The sequence below is a fragment of the Cibotium barometz genome, chromosome 3 (assembly GCF_041138505.1).
Source record: "Cibotium barometz isolate CiBa-2024 chromosome 3, ASM4113850v1, whole genome shotgun sequence".
Taxonomy (NCBI): domain Eukaryota; kingdom Viridiplantae; phylum Streptophyta; class Polypodiopsida; order Cyatheales; family Cibotiaceae; genus Cibotium; species Cibotium barometz.
This window is the reverse complement of record NC_141048.1, coordinates 73,870,281-73,896,760: the sequence shown is the minus strand read 5'-3', so window position 1 is coordinate 73,896,760 and position 26,480 is coordinate 73,870,281. Positions and strand designations below refer to the sequence as shown.

Here is a 26,480-nt window from a genome sequence, read left to right as displayed (position 1 = left end):
AGTACTTGGTGTGTTATTTTGGGTTTGATGTTGATGTTTACACATCATTACTATAAAATAACAACTTCTACCATACTATTTTATATTTTTTTGTGTTCTAAAATCCTCTCGTTGGATACTTTTTGCCGTGGAATATGTTGAATTTACATGTATGGTGTTGGTAATGTTAAAGACGTATGTAGTACTCCACGATGATGTATACATCCATAAGTTTAAATACATTTATATAGTCTCCCGCGAAAAATTTCATGTTTTCATGACATAGATTAGTTTTCTTTGGGAAAAATATGACCTCCCTCGTTCGAGGGAGGACCTTGCTCAATCCTCGCTTGCTCGGTTTTTGGTTATCCTCACTTTAGCCCATTCCACAGCCTCCCAAAATGAAAAAATGTTAACAACGCTCCTCCCTTGAAGGATCCCAATCTAAGTGTCATGGATCACATTCTGCAACATCGATTGCAACCTTATGCTAACTACTTTAGCAAGAATTTTATATGCAATCCCAAGCAATGTAATTGGTTGCTGCCATTGGCTTATATTTGTCCTATTCTCCCCTTTTGTGATGATATGTATAAGACCCTTCGTGATGAAGGCATGCATATTACCTGTGTTTCACATTTCCTAGAAGGCCATTGTGACTTGTACCCCGAAATCATCTCAAAAGGTCAAGGACGGTGATAAGCCATTATATTTAGGACACTTGCCACGGGGGAATGCAAAGAGTGCCTGTCTCACTGATCAACAAAAAATAAGACAAGAAATCATGATCTCTTTTGTAATCAATTGTGGTAAGGTGGCCCAATCTTTCTGCTATGCTCTCTCTCTACAAGGAAAGAAAAGCTCGACAGTGAAAAGCTAAGAGTAAAAGTTGGAGGCAATCTGTTCACCATCACAGTTGGAGACAATTTGCCCACCATAATAGGATCCAAGTGAACAGTGCCGTGAGCACCATGCAACTGTAACACCTTTGCTAAGAGAGGGACCGTGAATAGCAACTACATTTGTTTATTATCTGAACCTAAAAGGACTCTTGAGCATAACAATGGTACTTTGCCTTGGGTTCCATGAAATGCGCCCTAAAAAAGTGCAAAGAGTGTCTGAGATCCAAAAGGCATTAGGGGGTCTTTTTCATGCTCCCTCCGAAGTGTGCCAGTAACATGTGCTTGATGGTCCTGTCATGATCAATAACCTCTTCTCTCCTTATCAGAGCCACCCGGTGATAGGAGCCACGGCCATTAAAAAAGTCCCGGGATCTCGAAATGTCAATCACTTGGTGAGAGAGCATGTCATCCGAGGGGCAAAGAGCGATGAAGATCCATGTTGCCTAACCACTGGATAGTGATCAGACTTAAAAGAGCCAGCTGCAATGCATACATCCTCCCCTGTTTATGAAGGGGCAAAGAGCGATGAAGATGCATGTTGCCTAACCACTGGATAGTGATCAGACTTAAAAGAGCCAGCTGCAATGCATACGTCCTCGCCTGTCCAGAACCCAATCATCAACATAGAAGTGGTCCTGCATCTCTCCTTTTGTTAGACCAAGTATGAAGGAGGGAGGAGGGCTTTCTGTGTATGTCATCCAACGAGCAATATGTCCACAAAGCTATTTGTGGCTGAAGGGTGGAGTTGGCCCCTCACGACCTGTCTCCAAAGAGCTGAGAAAATACACCACATAATCTCTGTATATTCCATGAGACGATATCGTGAGAGGGAAATGTATGAGAGGTGTGTGAGACTGACTGCAATGCCTCACCCCTGAAGGAAGGGGTTACATCTCACATGGGTAGCCACATGCGGGGAGGAGAGGGTAGGAAAGTCCTATTGAGAGAGGATATGTGCAAGGGCATGGATGGCAAACTTTCCCATTCATGGGAGAGGAGAAGCCCTCTCTTCGAGGGGAAGAGGGAATGCGCTGAGAACCATATGCCGTCTCTAAAAAGTCTACATCATGATTGGCAAGAGAGGCAGAGGAGTCAGGATGTTCCACAGGGGGGACCTTGGGCAGAAGGGGGGGTTCTAGGGCGTCTATCATCACTAACAACCACCCAACATTGAACACATTGCTGGGGTGGAGCGGCCCGGGGGGGGGGGGGGGGGGGGGAAGAGGAGATGAAGGCACCTGCTGGGCACGTGGCCTCCGTCTCCACGTGTGCCTCCTGCTACTATGGCAATCCCTAGCTATGTGACAAAAGTGGCATGGATCTGGTTTCTCGTTAATCTCCATCCTAACTAAAGTGTGAATCACCCAGCCTCTGAAGCATGATGTGGTCATTTGAAATGGATGCCTGACCGCTGCTGAGGCAGACAAGGGTAGTCCTGGGAGCACAGAGACCTCCAATACCAGGCCAAAAACAGCTTCTATGGAGTTCAGCAACTTATGATAGGGGTGGAGCCACGAGAGGCCTGCCAATCTGAGTGAGATAGGGGTGAGTCGTTGGTCCTTTGGATGATATTTAAAAAAGAAATTTTTTTTTTGAGCCGAGGGGAGACTGCAGGCATTCCTAGGACGTGGCTTCCGGAGAGTTGGAAGGGCCCAGCAGAGGAAAGGAAGGGGGGCTGGGGGTTAGGGGAGGACAATGTGGTGTATGGGTTCAAACACATCCATGGATGTAAGTGAGTGGAAAAATTGATAGAATTTGATTGTCAATGTTTCAAAGCGCTGCTAGGCTTTCAGATACATGTCATTTTGCTGGCATTCTGAGATGCTTGTGCATTTCAATAGTTCACTAGAAAGGTCATTCGGAGAGATCAAGTTAGTGCTAAAAGAACCCCTTGAGGAAAAACTGTTGGACGAGTCATAATCTCAAAATAAACCTGAAACCCTTCATGTATACTGGCCTTGCTGAATGATGGCTATTTCTCCCTTTATCCACCCAAATGATGAAGACCAGACTCCATGTGCACTTCATCCTTTTTATGTATAATGCTATCTGAACACTAGTAGATTATTTCAATAATAAGATTGACATGTTGGCATAGCTTTTAAACAGTAGTATGCCACTCTCTTTGTGGATAAACATGGACTAAATACAAAACTAATGAATCCCGTTCTTTAAGATGTGCTCAAATCACATAAGGCAACTGTATAACTCTATACACTCTCGGCAGAGTACTTAAACAAGGTGAACTACAGTTGAGTGTTTTATGTTAGGGATCAAAAGTCAAAATATAGGCTTCTGTAAAGAAGGCTTCAAAAAACGTAATCAGGTTCAAACTGCCTTCTACAAGCATAACAAACCAGCCTGCAGAGTCACAGCCTAGTAGCTCAGCCGGATGTCAAATAGACGACATGACTACCAGCCTTGGAAATTGTGTGCCCTTGCCAACCCTGCCATCTCCTAACCTGAGAGAGAGAAGTGGGGAGACAAAATGGTGTAAACACTTTGGACGCACATGTATTGACTAGGATGTCCCATTATCCGCAGGAGTTTCTCCATCATCTTGTAGAGGAAGGTTATACTTGTGTAACATTTGCTTCTTCTTTTCAAGGAACCCTGCTTTTTCAAATGCCCTTGCAACCCTCATGATAGAGTCTCTGTCCATGTTCCTTCCACTTTGCTCCATTCTTGTGAAGAGCTTTGAACAAAACCCCACCCACACAAAGATACATTACTACATTAAATTGGAATTTTGTCATGTAAATACTCAAGTTTTTTTTTAAAATCTTCAATTTTAAGTCTTTGAAATCAGCACTTTGCCACATCCCAATCGCCTATTATGGTAACACACATAGATGTTGCACCTAGAAGGACCCAATGTTTTAGGATTTTGAATTAACCTACTTCTTACTGACAATGTAAACACGATTTTCTTGCAATCAAGCAAGCATCACTGCATAGATGTGCTCCAAAGTCAGCTGTATTTTGCCACTCTAGCGTGACATCCTAATGTCAAGATAATGTCATCACTTGAAATGAGGGACCGTCAACAATGCACCCAATTACATGTCCAGACCAGGCATCTGTCAAAGCTTTCCTTATGCGCCTGTCAGATACCTTATAAAACAGAACATCTGCTGGTTGATTTAGTTACACAGTACACAGGCTCAAATTTATGGAGGCTGTTTTATACAAAAGCAACTAGTTTAGCAACCCCACAACTACTTCAAAGATCCCATGAGGAAATGGCTTGTTCTAACTTACATTTTTCCACATTCAACCAAAGAAAGATGCTTCATTGATGCATTGAGAGAGAGAGGAAGATATTAACATCTACGGAAGACCCAAAGGCCTATGAGACCAAAAGTAATACAATGGTACCATGGATATACTCAGGCATGGAAAACTGAAGGAAAAAGTAAAATGAAAACATCTAACAGTACATGTGATCAATAGATGATCTTGTGTAAAGTGAAATATGTTGTGATCAGCTAATGACGATCATAGTTGTCAGGTATGATACCATAGGATTCGTACGATATGATACTGTACGGGAAAATACGGCATGATATAATTTTTTTTCTTATCGTACAATAAAATACAATGTTTTAAAAAAATACTTATAAACTTTGGTATTTCCAATTTGAGATACGGAGTATTTTAAGGAGGGAAGCATCATAGTACAGAGGAAGCTCAAACAGCCATAGACAAGCATAACCCCCCAAAAAAATTAATTTTTTTTTGGGAAATTTGAGAAAAAAAAGCGATTTTTTTTTCCGGAAAAATCCATACGGTATTCTGTACGATATGGTGTCATACACCGTACGGAAACAACTATGATAACGATACCTGCCTCGGCCAAAATCCTTTTGATAGTGGAGTGAATGTCACGCCTCTGTGATGGGAGCGTGTCATGTCAGCAGAGAGAACCTCACGAATCTGTCTCTGTGTGGTGGAGGGACCTGATGCTCTAGGTCGGGGACGTTTGGCTTGCAGAATGGATTGAGCTCTATCGCTAAGAACTTCTTTGGGGCGTGGAGCTGGAGCGTGGGTACGAGTGGTGGGCTCTGATGTCGTAGTAGAGGAACTGTTGTGGGCAGTGGATTTCGATGTGGATGTGTGTACCACAAAAAAATCTGTGATGGCTCTCTGTGAGGTGTCCTCTCGGAGCTGGGGTTGTCTCTCAGCATGCTCCCTCAACACTACATCCCTGTGTCGTCAGAGCTCCATCAAGTACATGCCCAAGCACCTCAGATCCTCAAACTGTATCACCCGTGTGAGTGGTCCGAATCCCTCTCGGAAGAGGCAGTGGAATCTCCCCCATATCTCGTAGTAAGCTAGGGAACTGAACATATAATGGGCCTCATTCTCTACTGCTCCTGTGGTGCATACTGTGCATGTCCTCTCCTCACGTGGGATATCCTCAGCTCTGCTAGTCTCTACTCTGAGGCGGTGGGAGGATACCTCGAGATGGCCAATCATGATATGCATAGCATGTGACATGTGTATCTGTATGTATCCCAAGATCTCAAAGAATCCATCCTCGGAGAGTCTCAAGAAGTGATCTCTGTAGAACTCATACTTCTTACCAATCTCTGACGGAGCCACCCATGTCTGGTGTATGTGTAGCCCGAGTAGATCTAACTGGATGATCTCCTGTCGTGAGAGATCAAGGTAGGGGGAATCCAGGCTATACTTAAACGGGGGAGACAGTCCATCTGTATGCCATGTGCATGAAACCACTCGACTACCTTAGAGTACCATGCATGTGTCGATAATGGTGGTGGCCATTTCACTGAGGAGGAGGGCAGTCCAGCTCGTTTCAATCACTCCCTCTCCCTCTCCCTCTCGCAGTATAATTGCATAGAGGACACTAGTCCTAGTTGTGGGAGGCGATCTCTATCAAGCGTGTATACATGCCGAATATAAGTGACGGTCTGAAACAGGGCATCTGTAACCAGTGGGGCCACCCCAAACTCTGCATGTAGAATGTCATGTGGTACAGATGGCTTACTCTTGATCATGCGTGACAACATCATCACCTGTAGCGCCTCTATGCTCCTCTAGTGATCCTTTCCTAGGCCTGGCCCCCAAAAGGCTGCACCATACATAGCCGTTGGTCGTACTAGAGTATCAAAAATGTAGCACTTAGTGCGAGGTTCTTGGAAATGTGCCTGGAAACACTCTCTCCATTCGGGCTAGGTAGGCATGCCCCTTTGCAAGTCGGTCAATGGCGATTGTGGTCATGTAGAACAAAGGGCTTGTAAAAGTGACTCCTAGATACACATACTTCTGCACAATCTCCACTGGGGCATCTCCGTGTATGAAAGAGAATCGTGAGGTGAATGCATAAGATGTGTTGAAGACCATAACCTTGGTTTTGCCCAAATTGACCGTAAGGTCTCTCTCCTTGCAAAATCTGTCCAATGCATTTAAGCGTTTCTGTAAACCCTCGGCTGAATCTGAGATCAAGACAATGTCGTCAGCATATAGCAATATGGGCACTACTGTCTGAGCCAATGGTGAACCTCTACCTCCGAAACTATCCACAAATACTGCGATCTCATCAATGTATAGGCCAAAGAGTGTAGGTGACAGTGGGCAGCGCTACATATATCTCCCAAGGTTCCACCAAGTACACGTACTCGCCTCATATAGTGCCATCACATCCCATATCATCTCATGTGAGAACTAGAGCTCCTGCAAGCGTCCTATCAGACGGGATCGAGGGACGGAGTCAAAGGCTTTGTGGAAATCCAAAAAGCAGCAATACACATGTCTCTTTGAGGACCTCGCCTCCTCTATGATAGCCCATAAAGTAAAGATATGGTCCAGCGTGGAGAAGTTTCTCCTGAAGCCTGCCTAGCCTGATGCTCTGTTTCCCATCCACTCTGCCATAGAGCTCATCATGTCCTCTAGTATTTCCCCATGGATCTTGGCCATTGTGTGACCAATCACGATAGTCTTGTAGTTACGTGGGTTCGTGGGGTCTCCTGCTTTGTGGATGGAGATAATGGTGTTGGTAATCCACAAGGGTGGGAAGCCTTCATAAGGTGCTCTATTAAAAAGAACGGCAACAATGGGAGCCAATACGTGGTGCCCATGGGCAAAATGTTCCGTGCGTAGATCCTCATAATCTTTTGCTCTCCCATTATGCAACTTTTTAAGAGACCTATTGACATTGGGGGAATCATAGAGATAAGATGATGTAGGCTGAGGGATGTGTGACACTTGTGGTATAGGTTGGTTTGGCACATCATACAGCTGTCGTGCATAGGCTTCCCAAAGGCTAGGATCTATGATAGGTGTAGGTGTTCTTTTTTCTTCAAGAATGTGCCAGGCTTCTGAGTTGTTCTCGCTCAAAAAGAGCTGGTATAACTCTTGTTCTCGTCTGGCGAGAAATGCCCGTTTCTTTTGGTGAGTGAATGTACGGAACATGTGTTGCATCTTATGTGCTGAAATCAGCCCATTTTCCCTCTTGCGTAAGAGGCTAAGCCTAGTGGTTTTGCACTCTTCATCATACCATCCATTCTGGGGTTGGGATCCCACTAGCACACTCGTTGTGGAGCATGTGGTGTAGGGGAAGTTGGCGTGGGTGGAGTCATGGATGATAGAGGAGAGCTACGATGTAATGGTGGAGATCGGGAGGGATAAGTCGAGAGCTGAAATGTAGCGGGAGAGGTGGTCCTCATAGATGTGGTCAAGATCATGATGGAAATGAATCTGGGTGAAGGTGGTGGCAGGGGGTGTGGGTGTGGGGGGTAAGGTGGGGCATGAGATTGTGAAAGAAAGTCATGCATGGTCAGCTAGTATGGGGGGAGGAGGGATGGTGAAGTCTGGGATGTGTGGTATAAGAGCAGGAGACCCCATGAGGTAATCCACCGTACTAGTGCCTCCCCTATGCGGAAAAGACTAAGGCTGTCCGGCTGCTGCCATCTGGACAGCCCATTATATATAACCAGCTCATGCATATTCCCCATATCTTGGTTGGCCCTCTGGAGGCCCATCTCAGCCAAGTCAATTTCTGACAACATAATGGCATCTCCCTAGAAGTCATATGTCTACAGGTGTTCCCCTTTTGTCTGTGCATTAGAGTCTCCTAATAGGAAGACCTCTCCTTGTTGGGAGAACTCTGCAATGTCCGCAAATAATGGCGCATATGGAGTCTCCCCTTTCTCTGTCAACCTACATGCATATTCTGATTTCTCTGGTGGGAAGTAGCATACTGCAATATGCATCACTCTCAAGCTAGGCCCGGCTAATCGCATCCACATAAAGCGAGCCTCCCCATTGTGTCTAACCATTGTGAGCATGCCTCTCCGAAACAAGCATGCCACTCCTCCACGCACCCCCACTGGTACGTGTTTGTCCTCTGAAAGCTGACTCCCATGTGTAACCCTCCACTTTGGGAAGCCCTCTCTCAGGGCTTTGATGCGTTTCTGTGTAGAAGATAATATTCCTATCTGTAAGTCTTTGTGAATTCTCGTATGTTTGACCATAGAGTTCCATTGCAATTCCGTACTCCTATCCTCAATGCATCTGTCTCATAGACCCAACACTATCATGTGGGGTGTTTATCCGTGATGATGACTCGATCATCACGATAAATGGCCCATTTCCTTGTCCTACGGGCTTCCATAACCTAAACCATCCCGGCTTTCCTGTGTTCCACCTGTAGGGGGGTGAGGTCATCTCCGAGGTATATTTTGGTGGTTTGGAGGGTGGCCCTCTTCTTCAAGAAAGCCAAACTTGAGGAGGAGAGGCTTTTCCCTCGTCAAGTCCTTCCTGGCCAAGCATCTACAAAGGGGGTGTCAATGGGGCCCATCTGTCTGCATAAAGTCTCCCTGTCCTCTTTTGGTGAGTTTCCCGCTTGCAAGCCTGTTACTCGCACATGTAGAGCCCTAGATTGGCGACGCTTCTCTTCCTCAAGCGTGGCCATCATGATGGATGTGGCATTTGGGGTGTGGACTGTTTTTTGCTTTTTCACAACCTCAACCCATTTGGAGGTTTCTCCAACCTCTTCTTTGGTTGCTTCCATGTCCTTTCGAAGGCCTGCATACTTCTCCTGGAATCCTGATTTGGCCTCTTGAATCTTTGCTGTGATTGCCTTCTCTAGTTCTGCCTCAAGTTTGGCATTGGCGTCTCACAACTGGGCATTCTCTAGAGCAAGGGCTTCTTGTGTAGCTAGCTCTCCTTCCTCTTTGCAATACTTTTTTTTTTTTCCCCTTCCGAGAAAAGATCCTTTCATTAGTTATATAAAAACGCCCGTAGGGCTACAAAAGATCTCTCCTGCTCCTAAGAGAGAGAAGAGCAGCGAATACATAATGGCAGCCCGGGAGACTCTCCCTAGGTGCTGCAAAATACAAGCATCAGTATAAAGAACTGAGCGGCTAAATCATACAATAGGGAGGGGAAAGAGCCAAACAGGTGGCTTGTAGTGCCAACGGGGGGATCCCGTGTGTAAGGTGTAGAACGGGCCACAGCGCCAAGTGGTGTGAAAGGCTTGGCGCCGTAAGATCGCCTCATCCGAGTCTCCCCGGATGCGGTTGTACTGTCCTCGCAAGGTGTGGATCAACTCCTGCCAAATCCCCCGTACAGTCTCTGCTGGTGGCTCCAATCTCCCCTCAAAGGCCGTAAAGCACCGGGCCCTCCAGGTGAACCAGATGGTGAGGCTGCTGAGGAGCTCCCATCGTAAATCCCTCTCCTGTGTCCAGCTGGCGGACGAGAAATCCGGTGCCGGAACCAGGCGAGGCTGGCCCCTAATAAATCTGATGGCCTGACTGCCCTTCTCCATCTCATAGCCCATAGCAGGCCCTGACGAAGTCGACCAAGCAGCGGCACCCCACGTAAACACACCCTCTGGAGAGAGGGGGGCCAGAATACGCAGCATCCGCAGCCAAATCTGCTGTGCCTGAGGGCAATCCCAAAGGCAATGTCTCTGTGTCTCCATAGGGTGGCCGCATCGGACGCAGGCCGCCGGAAGACCGCTGTAAACAAGCCAAGTGCCAACTGCTGAGCCCCTGTGGGCGACCAGCCACTGAAAAGCCGAGATCCTGCGGGCCTGCCGACTAGCCCAGAGCCGAGCCCAGAAATCCTCCAGGAACTCCTGTGAGAGTCCCTGCAATCGCCAATGCCCCGCTGCCGCTGGAGAAACCGTCCTCCTCGCCGTCAAAATATGCCGTCCCAGCCGAACAGTATACTAGAAAAAGGTGATCTCTGTGGCCTCAAGGGATGCATAAGGATCATGCCACTCGTACTCCCCAGGGTCCCACTGTAGCCGGGCCAAGGGGCGCGCTGCATATGCCCATATGCGCCAATCCGGGAGCACATCAGCAGGGTCGGGGTCAATATGCCACTTCCGAGAAGCGGCAGCCACTACCCGAATCCTCTGAAAGGTGCACTCTGCAACCAAAGGCGACTCCACCTCCACTCTCTGGAGTCTGCCCTCATCCTGAATCTCATAGTAGAGGCATCTGCCATCCTCAGTGCTAGCTCTGACAGCAATCAAGATCTCCAACTGTGTAAAGGCTCCCATCCACCGTGGGGCCACTGGCTCGAGAGGTGTGAACCACTCCTCTGTGAGTGCCTCCTGTATATCATCCCTCATAATCAACCCCCCTCTGAAGTGACTCAGCCTCTCCACCTGGATCTCCTCTGGTAGACTGCAGAAAGCCTGCCAGTCTCCAAAACTACGAGCTGGGCCTGCCGCTAAAGGTCCCCAGGCTAGACGAGGCCGAGAACCCAGCATATGACCCTGCTCCGTACGAACCGCTGGGCTCCAGATGAGCAGCTGCCTGGCCCGCTCCTCAACACAAGAAGGAGGCCGCTGAGAGAGCCCCGGTCTCAGCAGCTCCCAAGCTCTCAGGATACTCAAAGCAAATCTGTCCTCCCATCCTCTACTGAGGCCTGTCCTCCTCATCTCTATGAAGATCCAGCGAATCTTTGGTGCCCAAGTACCCCCTGCAGGGGGCGCCCGAGCCTGCAGTCGCTGCAAGAGGAGCTCTTTCCAAGGCTCAGCGCCTGGAAGCAACCACCGAACAATAAGCTTCCCCAATAAGGCTCTACTCTGATCGACTGGATCTATAATGCCCAAACCGCCATGAGCTAGCGGAAGTGTAATAACTGCCCATGCAACCTTTGCCCGAGCTGGCTGACCGTCCCGCCCAGACCACAGAAAGTTCCTGATCAGCCTCTGTACCGGGCTGATGCAAGAGCTCGAGAAAATCCAGCAAGACGTAATGTACCACATGGTCGCTAACAGCACCTGATTTGCCACCACCACCCTCCCAACCAAGGATAGTCGAGCTGTACTCCAATACAATAGCTTCTTCCGAATGCTCAGAAGAAGCGGGGCAATTTTGCTGCTCAGGTGACAAATCGAGGCCAATCTGGCATCCCAAATACCGCACTGCTGTGCCTGGAGGAATCCATCTAAAACCGGGGTCCGGGCTCCATGCCGGAGTGGGAGCACTACTGATCCAAAAGGCCACTGTCTTGCGCCAATTGATCAATGCTCCCGAAGCTGCACTAAAAACCTGGAGCGACTGCTCAGCCCGAATAAGATTGGCCTCTTGGCCATGCAAAAATAAGCCCGTGTCGTCTGCAAACTCAGCATCCAGCAAATCCTCCCCCCGGACTGGGAGCTGAAGTCCTCTCAAACCAACCTCCTCTGCCGTCAAATACATACTCATAGCCTCCGCAAAGAAGAGAAAAAGGAAAGGGGCGAGAGGACACCCCTGACGGACTAATCTGGTCAGCTCAAAACTCGGCCCCCGTCCTCCTGCAATCAGCACCTGGCTGCGAGCTGTGGAATACAGAGCTGCCACCCCTCTGATCCATCCTGGCTCAAAGCCCAGGCGAAGCATAGTGCCCTCTAAGAATCCCCAATCAACTCTATCGTATGCCTTCTCAAAATCGAGAAGCATCACGACCAAGTCCTCTCCAAGAAATCTAGCTCGGGCCGTCGCCTCCCAGAAAGTAAAGATGTTGTCAAGGATACTGCGCTCCTTGACAAATCCTGTCTGAGTAGCATGAATCAACTCCCCCAGGAAGGGCTGGATCCTCAAACTCAAGGCCTTTGCTAAGACCTTGTAGACAGTATTGAGGATCGTAATAGGCCTCCAATGCCGAATGTCATCTGATACTCCCTCCCCCTTGGGGATAAGATAGATCAAGCCCTCTGAAAAGCTTTGCGGCATCACCCCAGTGTCCAAAACATGCTGAAAGCCCCTGCGGAGGCCTGGCCCCAAAAGGTCCCAATAGCGCATAAAAAAGGCCGGCGTCAGTCCGTCCTCCCCTGGGCAACTATGTCGCGGCAGGACCCTCAAGGCCTCGGCAAGCTCAATCTCTGACAGAGGCGCACCTAGAACTGTACGCATATGGTCTGTGACCCTCCTCTGCACATGGGCCCACACAGTCTGTCTGCAAACATCTCGATCCTCAGTGGCAGGCTCCGCTGAAAGCAGGTCACTATAAAATGTAGTGGCAATGGCTCTGATCTCCCCGAGCTCAGTAGCTACCGATCCATCCGGTCTACCAAGCTGGCGGACTCCTGCTCGCGCATGACGGGGTCCAGTGATCTCAAAAAACTCCCCAGTCACTCTATCACCAAGCTGCGTCCACTGAGAGGCCTGACGACGATAGTAAAACTCATGTCTCTGCTCCTCTACCTCTCTAACCTCCTGGCGTGCCTGGCTCAGCTGGGACGCCACCCACTCACATGCAGGCTGCTGCTCCTGAAGGCGCTGTAGCGAAGCAAGGCTGCATCTCAGCCGTTGCTCCGCTCGCGAATCTCTCCCAATCGTGTCAAAGCTGCAGCGTGTAGAAAAGAGCTAAGATCAATGAGTCCCTGGGCACACTGGCCCGCTGCATCCTGGTCAGAGCACTGACTATCATGCCAGATCCTCTCAATGTCCTCAGCGAGACTGGGATCTGCAAGTACCCTCTCTGGGATCCTCAACTGCAAGCTGGGCTCCCGTGTCCCCTCCTCCAATGTCAATATAACTGGCGCATGATCTGAAAATGAGGTGCCAGCGAGAATGCCGACGGAGCCCCCTCGCTCCCCTAACCAGTCGCCCACATAAAAGCGATCAATCCGTGATAGATTAGTCCCTCCCTGCCGGCGATCCGACCGAGAGAAACTAAGACTGTCCTGAGACCGGGAGAAAGCCCCATGCTGCCATGCATCAGTGATCCTCAGTGACATGCAAAACCGGTCCCAAGCTGCAAGCTCCGTGCCGTACACTGTAACATGACTGCCTCCCACCCTATCTGCCGGGTCCTCAAGCATGTTGAAGTCTCCCCCAACACACCAATGTGCGGCCTCTGGCAATGCATCTGTAACCTGAGTCCAGAACTCTGCTCTGGCACTAGCATGATTGGGCGCATAGATGTTGAGCACACCCAATAGCTCATCATGCATCCTCAGAATGACATACTGTGCTCTACCAGGCACAATGATCCCTCGATCCACAATGGCCTACCGCCATGCGTCTGCAATAACCATGCATACTCCTCCCTGTCCACCCAAAGGACCAAACCCTGCAGACCAAAAAGTGTCCCATCTACCAGGCATCACCGAACCATATCTCCGGATCCTGCTCTCACCCAAGTGGTGCTCCTGCATCATCAAAATGTCAATGCTGCCACCAACCAGGCATCTCTGAAGCTCCTGCCTCAAGCAACCTCGATAGCGTATAAAGTGTGCTCCGCCAAGGCCCTGTACATTCCATGAGATGATCCTCATGGATGCCTTGCTGAGGTGGATGCTGTCTCAGCCGTACGGCGGGCCTTCGCAAGCGGCTTGGATGGAGAGTAGTCCCCATCCGAACGGCTGTGAATCTGCCCACCCGGTGTACTGCAAGAATCCCGGATCAGGCGCCAGTGGGGCTGTGGCCCATGGCGACTGCCTCCTGCTCTGACAAAGAAACCTCGTGTATACTCACATATCCAGGGTCGCGTGCCAAGTCTGCCACTATGCGCACGACCAAATGCCGAATCCTTGAGGTATCCACACTCCCGGGATCCAAGAAAAAATGAGCCAACTCCCAAAGTCGGCCTATCACATCTGTCACCTCCAGATCGCTCATGTGGTGAGAAAACTCAACTGCCTGAGTCTTCAAAGTGCTGAGAGCGAGCTCAAGAGTCCACTCCCGATCACAAGGTCCACATAGAGGGAACGAGAAGGCCACCGCTGAGTCTAGTGCCTCCTCCCCGCGGGCCGGAGGTATCACTACATGAACTCGAATGGGTGCTGGCTCATGGGGGCCCTCTGCTCCAAAAAGCCGTGTGAAGGTATAATCAAAGGCCTCCGAGCGCTGTCTAATGCCAAGGCGACTCAGCCGACTGCGGATAGATGAAATCCGTGAGGCCCTAATTGGCATAGGTCTCCTTTGTGATGCTCGAGCGAGGTCAGTGCTCAGCGCTCTCCGGACTGCAGGTGAGCGCCAGGGAACTGCCAGGGTCTCCCGGGAAGGTGAGGCGGGCGGAGGGGGAGGAGGGGGAGGCGAGGGAGGTGGAGAGGGAGCCGCTGCCGAAACCGGAGCGGGGGCGGGAGGAGGCGATGGTGGAAGCGAGGCGGTGGGAGGGGACGGGGGTGGGGGGGGTGAAGGAGAGGGAGCTGGCATCTCCTGGTCCTCGGTCGCTGCAGGGGTCTCCTCCTGAAGGGGAGCAAAGCTGTTCCTCACGGGAACCCAGTGAGGCTGAGACTGTGGCTGCTGCTGCAGCGGTCTCTGGGCGTGCTGCTGTGGCTGTCTCCCTCGGCGGCGCCCCTGTCCAGGCTGCCACTCCGAGGTCTCTGTGGCCTGAGCAGGTGTCCCTGAGGCAGCCTGCCGAGCCGAATCTGTGGGCGGGCCATCAGTAGCCTGCTGCTGTGGTGAGGGTCGAGGTCTCCTGCGAGGGCAGGCCTTGGCCAGATGACCGACCTGCCTGCAAATGAAGCACTGGTTCGGGAGCCCCGAGAACTCCACTCTCTGATCTATCCACCCCCCCCCCCCCCCTATCCTAGGTAGCTGAATGACCTTAGGAAGGGAGGAGATGTCAGACACCAACACTCTGACCGAAGGTAGCCCAGCTGCTCTGGCCACCACTGAAGCTGCTGACGGGCCCGTCTCTAGTACCGAGCCCACCAGTGCTCCGAGCCTGGAGAGGAGCGGAAGATACTCCCGGCGGAGACCAGGGAAACAAATTGTAATATGGAAGAGGCGCTCTCCCTGCTCCGCCGCTGCTGGGTCAAATCCATGCTGCCAAGGTCTGAAGAAAGCCCGAGCACCCCTGATGTCCAGAGGACTCATGGCAAGGACCTTGGCAACGCTCTGGGCGGCCTCGAACTCGATCTGATAATGGCCCTGGCCCAGGAGCTGTACATCCAGGATCTTGCCCAGATCTGCAAGAAGGCGAGCCTGAAGAAGATCCCTGATCTCCCCTCTGCTGGGGCGAGTGCCGACTATACGGCAGATGGTGGAGTGAGCCTGGAGGCGTTCCACCTCTACGGTTAGGCTCGCTTCCTCTTCCGGCGAAAGAGAAAGCCTGATGGGGATGTCCTCGGGGGCGGGCGAGGGGGCTGCGGATGAGTCCCTCTGAGGCGAGGCGGGAGGAGTCTCCATCAGAGTCTGAAGCTCAGGCGAAGGCGAGGCGAAAGCGGAAAACCTGCAAGAAACGGGCTGCACACAAAGAGGCGGAAGACCGGATGAAAATGAAGAAAAAAACAAAACCCCCTAGGGGTGAAAATCAGCACGAAAGAGGAGGGAGGGGGCGAAAAACGAAGGAGAAGCCCTGAGGGGGGGGGCGGCAACAACGCGAAAGGGAGGGGGGGGCGGGGCGCTGTTGAAGGGAGGCGGGCGCGAACAGGCGAAGAGGTGGGGGGGCGAACAGGCGACAAAGGGAGAGGGGGCGAACAGGCGAAGAGGGGGGGGGGGTGGGCGAACAGACGAAGAGGCTAGGCGGGGGTGACCAGATGGCGAGGAGGGGGGAGGCGCAGCAGCGAGGAAGGAGGGGGCGCAACGGCGAGAAGAAGGGAGCGATGGCAGGCGGGGGGTGGAAGGAAGGGACGCGAGGGAGGGAATGCGAAGGGCGCGCAGTGCAGGGTGGAGGCGGGGGCTTCAGCGAGCTACGATTGATTCCTCTTTGCAATACTTGTGCATCTCTTCCTTGAATAATTCCATACATTTCTCCATGCATGCAGCCAGGCATGCGTCCTTCTAGGCTTCCATCTCTTGTCGCAACTCATCTTGTAGCTATTGGTTCTCTTTGCCCTTGATCTTAGTCCTAATAGCATGAATCTCCTTTTGATGCTCGTTCAATGTCTTGTCTATCAGCTTCTTTTGGTCTGAGAGGGCCTTCTGAGCTTGTTCTTCGATCTTGTTCACTCTGTCTTCAAGAGGAAGCACCACTGTCACAATCACCCAGCTGAAGCTGTGGTCAAGGACACGGGAGAAGATGGGAGCCGGCCCGATGCGTGATGGGGTAAGCGGGGGTGGCTTCTGGTTGAGGGTTTGACCATTAGTCCGGGATAGGGACATTCTACACTTTGGGCGGAATGCAAGGACTGACGGGATGGGGTGCTGGGCGCAGGCGGGTAGAGAGAGGAGACCACCAGCGCGCAGCACGAGCAGGGAGGGGAGGTGGAAGCGAAGGGGCGGAATGCAAGGAGAGGTCGGGAGAGAGATTCTTTAACATCTGTGGGACCCAAAATTGCCTATGAGACCAAGAAGGTATACAATCCAAACATCTCCAAGAGCTATAATAGTAAATGTGAACCGGGTAGATCAATATAATAAAGCATTTGTGTGACTAGTCCAAGGCACTCATGGGCTCTAGCAATGTGTGTCTCTACTACGGTTGCACGCTCACTCTCTATCAGGACAATGGGGTTACCAAGGCAACCACCATCTTTCAAGGGATGAGATAGTGAGCCCTCCATGTATCTATGGAATATGTCCATAATCGACCTGTGCACTGTGTGGTCTCCTTTGGGTAATAGACATGGTTCCTTGAATCCTTGGTCATCTCTCATAGCCACCCTCCAGGAGGGCACATGATGATGCCTCTCCCAAAGACAATGGACACAATGATGATGTATTGGGTCACAGTGAAAAGTTTGCAGAGTCATCCTTGCAGAAGGATGTTGCATCAGGGCATAATGACTATGTTGAGTCCTCCTTGCTTGGGATGGACAATCAAGACAAGTTGCCATCGTATGAGGCCTTGCAAGATGTAAGGCACGATATATGCCATGATGCCCTGCAAGGCACCCATGCATTGTGCACGTACGCAAAGATTGTGCAGAGTTCTGGACAGAGTGAACATGATGACATTGGACATTGCTCCAAGGATTACCCCCTCAGAGTGAAGAGTTTGCACTGTCATCCTCGCAGAAGGGTGTAGCATCAGGGCACAATGACTATGTTGAGTCCTTGCTTGGGATCAACAATCAGGACACGTTGCCATCTTATGAGGCCTTGCACGATGTAAGGCAGGACATATGCCACGATGCCCTGCAAGGCACCCACACATTGCGCATGTATGTAAGATTGTGCAGAGTCTTGGACAAAGTGAACATGTTGACATTGAACTTTGCTCCAAGGATTACGCATTAGTCAAAACTCCGGCAATATCTCATGGAATGTGCAGGGTCTAGGACCCGCAATAGGAAGGAAGCACCTTGTTGATCAGCTCCACCCTGCCATTACAAGTGGACCTATGGATGTGTTGTTCCTGCAAGAAGAGCACAAATTGGATATGCTTCAGTGTGGTAAAACTGGTAAGATCCTTTCTAGACACTTTTTGGTCCTGTGCACAGGGGACCAAAGGTGGGGTATGCATCTTAGTGTCAACATCACTTTTGCCTCATGTTATTGACTATGGTGTTAGCATACCTGCTAGAGTACAGTGGATTATGGTTATGCAAGAGGGATAGAAGTTGTGTATCTTGAATATCTATGCACCTAATGTACGGGGAGAGAGGGTGGCCCTTTGGGGCACCATCACAGAACTTCTGCCCTAGGTTGATCATTGGATTGGTGGAGGAGACTTCAACATGGTTGAGCAGCCCTTTGACAATAAGGGTGGCCGTGAGGGTACAACACACCCCTTGGAGAGAGCCTCCTAGGAGAGATTCATACTCTCCTTCTATGGCATGGATTGTTGGACTATCTCTTTATCTTTTTTTTTCAGGGAAAAAGATCCTTCTATTAGTTAATGAAAAAAAAGCCACAAAGGGCTAGATACAACCACGAAGGGCTATAGACAAACTCGCTTCCTATACAGGGCGGGAATCACATGATCATATGGGGAAGAGACAAGTCTCCTCTGGCTGGCCGCTCTGTGAGGAGAAGGCTCTCACATATAGGGGGGAGGGGGAACAACCACACAGGTGGTCTGTAGTGCCAAGTGGGGTCACCGCCTCTATCTGTGAGAAAAGGGCTACGCCTCCACAACCTCAAGAAAGCTTCCCGCCGCTTCCACATGCGGTTAGAACCTCCCTGAAGCTTTCCCACTGACTGCGGAGGGTATGAATGATGTCGAGCCAAATGCTCCTGATGGACTCAGCAAGCGGAGTATGGGTACCCTCAATGGCCTCGCTGCATCTAGCTCGCTAAATGTGCCAGGCTGCAATGTTGCTGAAAATCTCCCATTTCTGGCATGAGCCTGGTTGCCAGTGAGCTGTAGGTGGGGCTGGGATCGGTACTGCCGAAATACTATGGTGAGAGACCTGAAGGGCTAGCCCTCCCCCATCCTTCTCATAAGCCTTGACCACCTCAGCCTCTGTGGCCCAAGCGACAGTGCCCCATGTAATGATCCGGGTCGAGGCCTTATCCATACTGAAGATGTGGAGAATTTGCTACCATATCTGCTAAGCCTTCAGGCAATCCCAAAGACAATGTCGCTGAGACTCCCGAGGGTGGCTACACCGCGGGCAAGCTGTTGGCCTACCTCCAACTGCTAGCCAAGTGCCAACCGCCAAGCTCTTGTGTGCGATGCATCAGCCAAAGAAAGAGGGTGATCTTTCTAGGCCGGAAACTGTCCTATAGCCTCTTCCAAAAATTTGAAAGGAAGTGCTCTGAGAGGCCCTGTGATTGCCAATGTGCTGCTGCTGCCGGGGCACCATCAATCTCTGGCATCTGGATCTTACGGCCTAGTCACGTAGTATATGCAAAGAAGGGGACATCCAGAGTCTCCTCTCGCTAGGCGGGGCCATGTCAAGTCCACTCTCTTGGGTCCCACCGTAGGCGCGTGAGAGATCGGCACTCCCATATCCATAGTCGCTCCTTGGCACCTTGGCCGGCAGTGGGTCTATGTGCCACTCCCGTGCTCGAAAGCCAATCACCCTCACTCTTTGCAAGGTGCAGCCCCTGAAGTCCTCTAAGGGAAGCTCGGATCTCTCTAGTTTACCATGGGATCCAATAGTAAAAGTGACCAGACCATTGCCCTCATCTGCTCCGTGGACCGCCACGAGAATATCATGTCTGGTAAAAACAATGGGGGGATTAGGTTTGGGATAGGAGTCAGCCACTCCCGAGGGATAGTTGAGTCGATGTTGATGATAAGCATATCTCTACCCCAGATCCCTGTCAGGCCTCCCTCCTGCACCTCCGAGGGTAATTGCTTGTGTGCAATCCAATCTCCAAGAGACCTAGCTCGTCCAACGCTCAATGCACCCCATGATACATGCGATCGGCCCCCGAACATGGCCGAAGCCGCTCCTTTGAGGTTGCCAGAGCTATCTGTCTAAGGGCTGACCTGAGATGATCCGAAGCTTGAAGTAAGCTGGCTGCAAATTTGTCCTCAAAATCTTGGACTAAAACCATGAGCCCACATCTTTGTGAAAATCCATATAATACTCTGCGGCCAAGGGCCCCCAAGACTCGGGGTGCGGGCTGAAATCCGGGCCAATAGGAAATCCTTCTAGGCCTCACCACCAGGAAGGAGTCCTCTAGCAATCAGCTTGCCTAGCAGGGCACGGCTCTGAATAGCAGGGTCAATGAGACCTAGCCCCCTCTACGATGTGGCTGAATGATCACTCTCCATGCCACCTTGGCCCTCTCTAGCCTCCCGTCACTGCTGACCCATAAGAAGTTCTGGATCAATAGTAGTACTTGGCCAGTACATGGAAAGAAGGCCTGCTACATCATCTAGAATGGAATCCATGTAGGGCAAGGGAAAAGGGTCTGGGAGGAGTGTGGCCGTATTAAGCTTTCTGTAATCCACATAGATGCGTAATTTCTTGTTCTTCTTTGGGACAATGACTATAGGAGAAATCCAGTCCGGGTTTTCAATAGGTGCTATGAATCCCACCCTCAACAATTGGTCCAGCTCTTCCTTGACCTACTTGGCTACATCGGGTTTATGCGATAACGCTGCTACCTGGAGGGTATCGCATCCGGCTTCAAGTAAATGCAGTGTTGGTAAAACTTCGGGTCCAACCCTTTCATGTCAGCATAATCCCAGGCAAACACATCCCACAATTCCCACAGAAGTTCCACCAGATCCGTTTTGAATGCAGGCTCCAGCAAGGTACTAATTTCTGAAAGGAAAGTTGTTGTGTCGTCTGCAAACTCTGAGTCAAGCAGCTCCTCCTGCGTGCGGAGGGGAAGACGCAATCCCTGAAGCTCGGTCTCCTGGGCTGAGAGAAAACTACTCATGGCCTCGGCGAGACGAAGAGGAAGACAGAAGTTCCACCAGATCCGTTTTGAATGCAGGCTCCAGCAAGGTACTAATTTCTGAAAGGAAAGTTGTTGTGTCGTCTGCAAACTCTGAGTCAAGCAGCTCCTCCTGCGTGCAGAGGGGAAGACGCAATCCCTGAAGCTCGGTCTCCTGGGCTGAGAGAAAACTACTCATGGCCTCGGCGAGACGAATAGGAAGAGATAAGGTGCTAATGGACAGCTTTGCCGAACCGGGCGGGAAACGGGAAAACTGTCGCCACGGACTTCTTGAATGAGAACTTGGCTGTGGGAGGCTGAGTAAAGTCTTGAGACTCCACGAATCCACACCAAGGGGAATCCCATCCGGCTCATCGTGCCCTCCAGAGAGCTCCAAGCCACCCTATCATAAGCTTTCTCAAAGTCTTGCTGCTGCATCCTGACCGAAGCTATCGCCTCCCAGAAGGTGAAAATGTTGTCTAGAATGCTCTGATCCTGAACGAAGCCGGTCTGAGTGCCATCAAGTCCAGGAGAAAGGGCTGAAGTCTCTTGTTGATGGCCTTGGCCAAGATCTTGTAGGCCATCCCAAGAAGAGTGATAGGTCTCCATGTCGGATCTCCAATATGTCACCACCTTCTTTAGGAATCAAGTGTATCAAACCCTCTGAGAGCCTCTTTGGCATGGCACTTGTGATCATAATCTCGTTGAAGGCAGCTCCAAGGCCGCCTTCCATGAGGTCCCAATGACGAAGAAAGAAAGAGATTGGAAGCCCATCTGCCCCCGTGCATTTGCCCGGATAGTGCCGTCACCGCCTCCGCCACCTCCTCCGCTGTAAATGGAGCCAATAAGAAGGACCTAAGAGGGGGGAACCACCTCTCTTGTGTGTTGCTAGAACCTCTCACACGCATCCATCACTTGTGGGGATAATGGGGCACTTGTGAGAAGAGAATATAAGAAATTAGTGGCGATGGCTCTCACATAGGGGGGGCCAGAAACAATACCTCCATCCTGGTCACGCAGTCTGCGAATACCATCTTCTCTCCTGTGGGGGTCTACTATCTCGAAGCAGCTAACTAACTCTCAATCCATGGGCTATTTGGGGTGCTCTCTTGGAGCAGTTGTAAAGATGCCAGGCCCCTCCTAAGACTCTGCTCCTGCTCCCGAAATTGCTCCAATCTGCTCTGGGATGCCTCCTGCTGCAAGAAACCGCTGATCTCCCCTAGGCCAACATCTAGTGTGCCGACAACAGAGCCTGAGGTAAAGTCCAGTCCCGCCCAAATCTTGTTGGGTGTTGGACTCACACACTCACACACACAAACCTGCACATTAGGGTTAGGTGCAGGATAGAGAAGCTCACACAGAAATGAGAGAGAAAGAGAGAGAGCCAAAAGTGTGGTATCCACAAAATGCAAGTCAACCCTTGCATGTGTGCCACATCCATATAATATAGAAGTACAAAATATTATATGTTAGAGTGTCCTTTCACACTTGATGTCCAAGGGAAAAAACCACATGGAAAAAAGTGCCCTTGGTTAAGCCCTGCTCACACATAGCACTACCATAAGTGAGCATATGCCTACAAATCCCCCCTGTAGTGGAAGTGTGAACCTGTACAAGGTAGCAGATCACTCTCTGTATGAGAGTAAGCCCAAAGCTTTGCGGAAAGCTTCAAACTTTTCTCGAGGTAAAGCCTTTGTGAATAAATCTGCAACATTCTCCTGTGTAGGGCAGTAAGATAAACTGATCTCCCCTGCATGTAGCCTCTCTCTGACATAGTGATAATGAATCTCAATGTGCTTGGTACGTGCATGAAATACTGGATTTCGTGCCACGGCCATAGCACTCTGGCTATCAGTGAGAATGGTTGTGGGTGTCTGCTGACACTCACGAAGATCAGCCAATAGTCTCCTCAACCATACACAATCTACTATAGCTGTGAAGACTGCCCTGTACTCAGTCTCACAAGTAGATGTAGCAACAGTGGGTTGCTTTTTACTCAACCAACATATGCATGAACTGCCAAGAAAAAAACAATTCCCACTGGTGGATTGCCTGGTATCATAATCACCAGCCCAATCTGAATAACTGTATGCATAAAGCTGCAAGCTGCCCCCCCTAGGATAGAACAAACCAAGATCCAGGGTACCCTTAAGATAACGAAAAATGCGTTTGACTGCTTGCCAATGCTTTGTGCCTGGACTGTGCATGAATTTGCTCAACAAAGACACCCCAAAAGATATGTCTGGCCTCGTGTTACACAAGTAAATGAGGCATCCCACTGCCTCGCTGTAAATGCCGGCCTCAAAAGGCTCTCCAATATCATGCATAGTAAGCCGTACACCTGGTTCTACCGGAGTAGAAATGGGCTTACATTCATCCATGTGAAACCTTTTTAGCAAACTTTTTATGTACTTAGTTTGCTGCATAACAATGCCATCATCTGTATGCATAAACTGTATGCCGAGATAGTAGCGTAAAGGCCCCAAATCTGACATATCAAATTCAGCTTTCAAATCAGCTTTGAAATCTGAAATTTGTGCTTTGCTAGTACCTGTAATGAGCATGTCATCTACATACAAGATGACTATGAGAATATCGGCATCGGTTTTCTTCACATATAATGTGCTTTCAGCTGGACTATTCTCATAACCTTGGCTGGTTAGATGAGCATGTATCTTATCATACCAAGCTCTTGGAGCTTGCTTTAACCCATACAATGCTTTGTGTAACCTGCATACTTTATGTTCCTCACAAGGAACTACAAAACCAATGGGCTGATTTACATATACTTCCTCTTGTAAATCCCCATTTAAGAATGCAGTTTTGATGTCCAATTGATGCACTTTCCATCCTTTATGTGCAGCCATTGCAATCACTTATCTTATTGTGGTCATTCTCGAAGTAGGAGCAAAAGTCTCTTCATAATCTATTCCCTTTTTTTGGGAGTAGCCTTTAGCCACAAGTCTTGCTTTGTACCTGTCAATAATACCATCAGACTTTCTTTTGACTTTGTACACCCACTTTGTTCCAATGACATGCTTGCCTTTAGGCAATTCCACAAGATCCCATGTATTGTTCTTCATGATAGAAGAAATTTTAGCTTGCATAGCTTGCAACCAATGTTCATTCTCATGTGCTTCTTCATAAGAAGAAGGCTCTTCTGAATCAAAGAGACCACCCATTGCTAATGCAGACTCCCCACGATGTATATTCAAAGCATGGCTGGAACTAGCCCTTGTTCTACATGTGAGTGGAGCTGCAAGTTTGCTTTCTTGCAAAGTTTTCAACAACCATCTTGGCACTGACTTGGCTGTGTCTATGGCTGTTTGCTCTTCCACGACAAGATCTTCCACTTCTTCCATAGAAGGGGGCTGAATGGCTGGCTGTTCCACATGTTCTACATGAGGATTTTGTTGTGTTGGGACTGGCTGATCTGAATCCCCCCTAATTGGAATGGGTAAAAGTCCATCAAACATGTCCTGTATGCCTGTATCATTGCTTTTATACAAGCTGTACATGGGCTGTTCTGAATTCTCAGCAAATATCACATCTCTACTGACAAAAATCCTTCGTGTAGTTGGATTATAAAGACGATATCCTTTGCTCTCATTGCTGTAGCCCACAAAAATGCATTTGATTGCTTTGTCATCTAGCTTTGTTCGGAGTTGTTCTGGCACATGTGCATATGCCAAACACCCAAATGTATGCATATAATCCACTGTTGGCTTTCGGCTATACCAAGCCTCAAATGGTGTTATGGTTTTCAAAGCTTTTGTTGGACACCTGTTCAACACATGAGTTGCACACATTATAGCTTCCATCCAAAATTTGTGAGGCAACTTTTGTGCTTTCACCATGCATCTTGCCATCTCCATGAGAGATCTATTTTTTCTTTCAGCTACACCATTCTGCTGCGGTGTATAAGGCACAGTACATTGGTGTTTGATGCCCTTTTGAAGCATATAATCCTTGAATGCATTTGACATGTATTCTCCACCTCTATCTGAGCGGAGTGTTTGGACTTTACATCCACACATATTTTCAGCCATTGCTACAAAGTGTCGAAAGCATGTAAACACATCTGCTTTCGCTTTCAAGGGGTAAGCCCAAGCAAGCCTGGAGTAGTCATCAATGAATGTGACGAAGTAAAGATGCCCCCCTATGGATGCTGTCCGCATTGGACCACATACATCACTATGTATGAGCTGTAATTTACTTTCAGCTCTAACAGCTCCATCTTTGGGGTATGGTTTTAGTTGCATCTTTCCCAAAATACACCCCTCACATACATGTCTTGGTGGACACTCAAGAGGCGGCATATTATCAACCATATGATGCTTCTGCAAAAGCATCAAACTGAAAAAATTTACATGCCCAAAACGAGCATGCCATAGCTCTGCATCATGCATAGCAGGAGTGTGGGCAGCCACTGTATTTGCATCGTAAGTATGCTTGTCATAGCTGTCCAGGTTATACAAGCCTTTGTATCGTGTTCCAGAAGTGACCATTTCATAACCCTTTGATGAGTCTTTTACCAAACACTTCCCATCTTCAAATTCAACCTTTAAACCTTGGTCGTTTATGGCTGAGACGGAGAGCAGATTTTTCTTTATCCCTGGAACATACAATACATTTTTCATACAAATATTGGCACCATTGGCTGCAATAAGTATGACATTGCCAATTCCCTTTACTCGATATGTGGTATGATCTGCACATGATACAATGCGGCCATTTGAAGCATAAACCAAGTGCTGAAATACATCTTTGCATGAAGTGATGTGGCTCGAAGCACCACTATCAAAATACCATGATGCATTCTGTCTGTCAGATGCAATGCAAGACATATCAGTGTCTGAAGCACTTGATGTGTCACTAGTGCACATGACCAAAAAAGTGTACTCTTCTTGGATTACATTAGCTGATTTCTGTGCTTTGTCATCAGAAGAGTCTGCTACTGCATTGCCTGCTTCTTTCCTTTTCTCTTTTGCAATCCGCTTCCTACATTCACTGATGTAGTGTCCAGGCTTATGGCATTAGTGACATTTTTCCTTCTTTTTGGGCTTGTTTGCATCCCCTTTGTCAGACTTTTCACCACCAGAAGAGGGCTGTCCATGACCAGCCTTGCTAGACTGTTGTCCCCCATGCCTGCTTCTTTCCTTTTCTCTTTTGCAATCCGCTTCCTACATTCACTGATGTAGTGTCCAGGCTTATGGCATTAGTGACATTTTTCCTTCTTTTTGGGCTTGTTTGCATCCCCTTTGTCAGACTTTTCACCACCAGAAGAGGGCTGTCCATGACCAACCTTGCTAGACTGTTGTCCCCCATGCTTAAAGCTCTTTGCTTTACCCTTATCCTTGGCTGTAAATGCCTTGTCTATACCACGGTTGCTCATAAGTTTGCTCTTGTTTGCTCTTCTTGCAAGAGTAAACCCACGAGCTCTTCAAAAGTGACGGGATCACCACCTCCTCTCATTGAGAGGTTGAGAGAGGTGTGAAAGCCCAAGTAGGAAGGCGGTAAAGAATGAAGAGTGTTGGTGACCATCTATCTGTCTGGGATAACCTCATCAATGTTGAGCACTGTTCCTGCAAATCTTTCACTTTGGTGAGATGATCTTCCATGGAGTCACCCTCATCCATAGAAAGAAGATCCAATTGCCTCTTCGAGTAGGCAACTCTTGCCTCGTTGCGTACCTGATACATTGCTTCCAATGTGTCCCATGCAAGCTTCGATGTCTTGCAAGAACGAATGTGAGGAATAATAGTCCTTTTCACCGAAAGGGCTATCAATGACATGGCCTGTGTATCTCTAGAGTCCCATCTCTTCTGCTCTTGTGTGGGAGCACGTTCTACATCACGAGCTCTTTGAGCACCTCCCCTTTGAGGCATTGCTGGCTGTATGGTAAGTGGGCGTGTGTCATCACCACACACGATGCCCCAAAGCCCTTTGGCTACCAGCAAATTAC

At 49.3% G+C, this 26,480-nt stretch overlaps 1 protein-coding gene across 4 annotated transcripts in view; it reads right to left on the bottom strand.

Moving 5' to 3' along the window:
* Positions 1–2,949: 2,949 nt before the first annotated feature.
* Positions 2,950–26,480, bottom strand: part of LOC147640514 (pentatricopeptide repeat-containing protein At4g18975, chloroplastic-like) — a 142,819-nt gene continuing 119,288 nt past the window's right edge. The window contains exon 6 of one of the 4 annotated variants that reach the window (XM_086781457.1): positions 2,950–3,576. In XM_086781457.1, coding sequence (XP_086637583.1) covers positions 3,403–3,576 — 174 coding nt within the window. In that variant the 3' untranslated portion in view covers positions 2,950–3,402. Of the gene's footprint in view, positions 3,577–3,633; positions 4,061–26,480 lie in introns of those variants that run through there. The other 3 variants (XM_086781476.1, XM_086781468.1, XM_086781484.1) reach the window with 3 other exon arrangements.